The 5862-nt window shown below is 35.3% G+C and overlaps 1 protein-coding gene across 2 annotated transcripts; it reads left to right on the forward strand.

Annotated features, from left to right (window-relative positions):
- The first annotated feature begins 285 nt into the window (after positions 1 to 285).
- LOC113734240 (cellulose synthase-like protein G1) lies at positions 286 to 5369 on the forward strand. Of its 2 annotated transcripts, XM_072084471.1 has the most exons (8): positions 287 to 990; positions 1786 to 1875; positions 2915 to 3043; positions 3128 to 3340; positions 3482 to 3587; positions 3677 to 3862; positions 3947 to 4290; positions 4797 to 5369. In XM_072084471.1, the coding sequence occupies exons 1-8, from the start codon at positions 385 to 387 to the stop codon at positions 5343 to 5345; spliced, it is 2223 nt and encodes a 740-aa protein (XP_071940572.1). In that variant the 5' UTR covers positions 287 to 384; the 3' UTR covers positions 5346 to 5369. The 2 variants fall into 2 exon arrangements, with proteins under 2 accessions (XP_071940573.1, XP_071940572.1); XM_072084472.1 differs by lacking the exon at positions 1786 to 1875 and having other exon boundaries at positions 286 to 990.
- The last annotated feature ends 493 nt before the right edge of the window (positions 5370 to 5862 follow it).

Here is a 5862-nt window from a genome sequence, read left to right on the forward strand (position 1 = left end):
ACCACCAACGGCATTCAGGATTTGTTAACAATTTTCCTTAAGTGGGAGGTATTTATAAGTTTAGGGATTTAAGTGTCCCATTTTGAAGTTTAGAGATTTAAGTGGATAATCGTCCAAAGTTTGAGGGGACAAAGTGAAATTAACCCTTTGTAATTTGATTTTGGCCTCCATGTAACTACAAAGATCTTCTGAAAAACCATTTTCCTAAAAAAGTGTGATCAATTTTTGTCTCAGCCTACCGCAGCAAACCAGTTTCATTATTAGACCCGTTATAAAGGGTAACGTGGCTTTCTAAAGACCGTTCATCCAGTGGAATCTCTGTGGCTAGATCCAGAAATAGCAAGATACACAGTACATACAGCTGAGGACTTCAATGCTACAACAATGGAGGACTCTCTTCCTCTTAATCTCTGTCAAGTCAAGAAATCTTCTTTAGTTATAAATCGGTTGTACACTTCTCTTCATAGCATTGCTTTACTGGCCTTGATATTCTACAGAACTTCAACCCTCCTGGAAATAACAAAAACTGGCAATAAATCGATGCCATTTGTACTATTTTATGTTTTAGTCTTTGCTTCTGAGCTGATACTGTCTTTCATTTGGCTGCTCAATCAAGCGTATTTATGGAGGCCGGTTTATCGAACTGTCTTCCCGGAAAGATTGCCGGAGGATGATAAGCTTCCGGCTATCGACGTGTTTATATGCACAGCGGATCCAACTAGAGAGCCCAGCGTGCAAGTGATGAATACTGTCATCTCAGCAATGGCTCTGGATTATCCAGCAAATAAGCTCCATGTTTATCTTTCAGATGATGGAGGGTCACCTGTGACTCTTGGTGCCATGAGGGAAGCTTGGAATTTTGCACGTTTTTGGCTTCCGTTTTGCAGAAAATACGGGATCCAAACTAGCAGCCCAGAAGCTTATTTTTCGGTAGCAGGGGATGGAAATGTTAGCAGCAAAGAATTCACAGCTGAAAAGGAGAAAATTAAGGTTTCCTAATTTTGTCCACCTTTTCTGGTTGCATTGAGTTTTGAAATATCTTGGCCAATGTAGATGTCTCATTTTCTTTTCGCTTCCAACTCAGTGTATAAATTTAATGGGTTAAAATTTTAACATGTTCAGATACGTTGAATAAAAAAAAATAGAACGTTTGAATTAATTAAATGACACTAAATTTTATTTAGGATTAATCTTTCCTACACTGACAATGTATACACAGTCAACGTTGGATGAATGACAATTATGTAAAATTTAAATTTAAAATTTAATTTTTATATAAAAATCATGAATTTAACGATGATGGTGTATATACTGTCAGTGTATATAAAATTTACTCATAAAATTTACTTTTAAAACTAAGTGATAAATTATTAACTTATCACTTAACGTAATATACACTTAAATATATCAAATTTAGTACTTAATAATTTAGTAATTTAACATATTTAGATTTCGATTTTCAAACTTTAATTTTAGACTTAGTATTTGGATACTACTAAGAAACGTTTCTTTCCCTTTTATTTGATTCACTTTTATTTTTTAGTTTGCATTGAATGCGTTTCCGGAAAAGAAGGAAAAGTACAAGAGTTTTGATGGAGATATTGATAAAAGGTCGCTAATACTTTTAAGTTTTTCCAAAACGAGGCAAATATGATTGAGTACCACGACGATTGACTTGGGTACACAATAATGTGTATGGTGGCTGGAAATGCTTATAATCTTTTCCAATACTTGCCAAAATGGGCTAAGGAGCACAATATGAGGCGCATTAATTTTTTGATGCAGGAAGAATATGACGTTTTCAAGGAACGAGTGAACAAGATTAAAGAAAACGCCACTACCATTATTAGCAAGAATCATCCTTCAATTATTGAGGTAGGGTATATATATGTATCTCTTTTCTGAAAAGCTCCATGGTCCAAGCTACCAAAAAATTTAGGAAGAAAGTGCATAGATATCTCACAAATAATGGACCTATATAGTACTCTCTCCGTCCCACTTTGATAGTCCTGTTTTCTTTTTTCGTCTGTCCCAAATTGTAGTCCACTTTTCAATTGAACAATATAGCTGTATTTTAATTTTTCTAAAATACCCTTATTCAATGTAAGTTGTTGTTACTATAAACCTACCACATTTAATGCATTTAGATTTTCCAAGCTTATTTATATAAGGAGGGAAACTAAATGTCATCATTGGCTACAAACCATGAGTGAAAATTTTCAAAACCATCCATATTCCCACAATTTTTTTAATGAAACTCCAACAAAAGAATATGATTTCAGGTTCTCATAAAATTGTACTCTAATTAATGTGAGGGTATTTTAGGAAAATAGCTAACTAAATTGATTGTTCCAACAAAATTAACTACTTTTTCTTAAACTGTGTGCAAAAAAAACTAGGACTATCAAAATAGGACGGATGTAGTATATACTATCGCCATTTGATTCATGACATGTGTATAAAAATTAAATTTTAAATTCAAATTTTGTATAGTTGTCATTCATCCAACGCTGGCCGTATACATACGGTTAGTATAAGAAAGATTTATACAGATCTATATGCTCACACCCATTAAGCCTTCAAACTGCACTCTACCCCACTTTAATGTGCATTGTACGCTGCGTTCTAAGTTTGATTTATGGTTGCTAGTACTTTTCTTTTATTAATAAAAGAGGGATAAGATTTAAGAAACGGAATTAGTTTCTTTAATTATAGATTCTCAACTTTAGCTATAATTCTTGCTTCTTCGCAAAAGTAAGAAGGATAGTGCTTTACCATGTTAATCCATGTGTAATGATTTGATAAAGCAAAAGCAAGGGAGGATACTGATTCCAGTGAATCACTGATGGAAGCTATAATCTCCATTAATTGCAAAATAAAACAAAAAAAAAATTTTCTACTCATTTTTTGATAGGTAATCAGGCGTCCAGCTGATAATGGAAGGGAACCAGACAAAGCAGAAATGCCTCTTCTTGTATATGTATCTCGTGAAAAAAGGCCTTCTCAACCTCATAATTTCAAAGCTGGAGCCCTCAACGTGCTTGTAATCTTCCATTCCCTACCTTTAATTGCCTGCGTTATGCAATATAGCTACAAGGATAAAGCAATTGATTAATTTTACTCGCAGCTTCGAGTCTCCGGATTGCTCAGCAATTCTCCACACATACTAGCTTTGGATTGTGACATGTACTGCAATGATCCAGCCTCAGCCCGGCAAGCTATGTGTTTTCATCTGGACTCTGAAATATCTCCTAAGCTAGCATTCGTTCAGTTCCCACATAACTTCCACAATATCAGCGACAATGATATCTATGATAGTCAGCTCAGAACATTTTTTACGGTACGTAAAAAATTTTCGGTATTCTACTATATATTCTAGTCATGCCAAAGGCATAAAAGAGTGCTAGTAAACCATTCTTTTCAATTACGGTTTAACTCCTCCATTAATCAATTGATTCCACTCTTTAATGGGATGATTCAGAACCAGTGGTATGGGATGGATGGAATTACAGGACCAATAAATTGTGGCACATGTTTTTACATAACCAGAGAAGCACTTTGTGAAACTTCTGGCAGCATCCAAGAGGGTATGCATTTTTTTTTTGGAATCATTTCAGTTACATATGTTTGGGATGAAGTATGAATAATATGATGACTTTGTTCATTGATATGACAGATACTAATGTTGGTCAGCTTCGAAAAATTTTTGGTCCATCTAACGAGTTCATCAAATCCCTTAATCGAAAGATTAAGTCCAATATCATCAAGGATGAAGCACGTTTCTCCAGTGCATTGCTGCAAGAATCCCAATGTTTAGCTTCTCTTAGCTATGAAAGGGACACGCAATGGGGGAAAGAGGCAAGTACCACTTCTAAAAACAAGCATAATTTTCTTCTCCAAACTAATATTGAAGCCCTTTTTATTCTCTGGCCCAAAGTGCAGGTAGGCTTCAGATACTTTTCTGTGGTGGAAGACTACTTCACTGGTTTCTTGTTGCATTGCAAGGGATGGAATTCTGTCTATTACAATCCACAAAGACCTCCATTCTTGGGTACAGCTAGTACAAATTTGGGTGAAATGTTGGTTCAAAACACGCGATGGACCGCTGGTTTGATTGAAGTGGCTATCTCAAAGTATTCTCCAATTATTTATGGTCCATCAAGAATGCCAATACTCGCCTGCATGTGTTATGCACAACTCGCATATTATCCCTTCGGTTTCATACCATTTTGGTGTTTATCTATCATTCCCCAGCTGTGTCTCGCCCAAGGCATTCCACTCTATCCAGAGGTAAGCATTCAACTCATGTAACTTTCTACTCTTACCAAAATAATTATAATAAACATTGCCCGCCTTTGCCAAATTTAGACATCATATTTGCAAAATAGTAATAGTGTAAAATAGTAATAATTGAAATTTAGTCTTAAATGAACAGTCCAGATGGGATCGAACTTAGATGGTTCGATCTGGAACATGAAAAGCTCTCTGCAAACCCATAGTCCCTGGATCCCTCTTACTACTAGCTATCTTGTCAGAGTTGAAAACTGCATCCGATCCCATGTTTGCCAAATTATCTACTTTACAGCGCGCGTCTCAACCATTTAGTCCAATTATTCGACTCAGGTGGTAAGATGACAATTTGGCAATATTAGATTGTATCACGTTTTACAGCTCTTGTTGCTACATGACAAAGAGTTAGCACAGAATTTTTTCAACTGATAATCACTGCATTGGCAGTGCAATCCATATGATTTTACATCACATGATACTAAAAACTTTTCTTTGTTTTCATCCAGATATCAAATCCATTTTTCATGGTATTCGTTTATCTGTTTCTGTCATCAAATTTGAAGCACATACAAGAGGCACTCTCTGCTGGACATTCCATCCGGACGTGGATGCATGAGCAGAGAATGTGGATGATAAAGTCAGTCACATGTTACTTCTACGGAAGTTTGAATGGGATTATGGAGAAAATTGGCATGAGAGAAGCCAGTTTCTTGCCGACAGATAAGGCGGAGGATGAAGGACGAACTAAGCTATACAAATCAGGCATGTTCGATTTTCGAGCACCAGGAATGTTTATCATTCCAATGTGTACGTTGGTCATTCTAAATATTGTTTCCCTGCTCATTGGAGCTGTGAAGATTATCCACACTAGAAATTACGGTGAGATATTTATTCAGGCTTTCATCTCATTTTTCATCATAGTAGTGCAATACCCTGTCATAGAAGGGATCTTCTTCAGGAAGGATTATGGTCGGATTCCCAAATCTGCATCTCTGTTATCAACCATGCTAGCAGGAATAATTCTTTCCTTAGGATCCCTTGTCCTCATTTACTAATTAAGTTTCACAATCTGCTACAAATCTTTCTGTAGTTGTTTCTAATATATTGAGAAATTGCCTCTATTTATTTATTCAAAATTTTTTTATGGTAAATTGTGATGCCTTGAGACTTTTTCCTCCGATCTTTTATTTTGTTAAAATGATAGATGAGAAATGGCCTCTTGGCATTGAACTAAAGAGGTAACATTAATAGGATGTGCCATCAAGAAGGAGTTAGCTGAAACGAGGTTATAAACTATATAGAGACCAGGGAAATGGCAAATTATTTCACAACTACCAAGATAATCAATCGAATTCTGGTAGCTGAAATAAGAGTTTGGTTTTATGTATCTGTAGCTTCAGAAAATTCTCTTAGAAAAGTTTGGATTTCAAAGAAGAACATGTGCAATATTGCAGAATTTTTTTATGATATTATGTATGTGAAATAAAAATATGATTGGAATATAGAAAGATGGTTGGAAAATGTGTTTATATATGCAAGTTTTTTTTTTTTTTTTTTTGGTGTTAGTAAAAC

This window comes from Coffea arabica, chromosome 3e (assembly GCF_036785885.1).
Source record: "Coffea arabica cultivar ET-39 chromosome 3e, Coffea Arabica ET-39 HiFi, whole genome shotgun sequence".
In the NCBI taxonomy this organism is placed as follows: domain Eukaryota; kingdom Viridiplantae; phylum Streptophyta; class Magnoliopsida; order Gentianales; family Rubiaceae; genus Coffea; species Coffea arabica.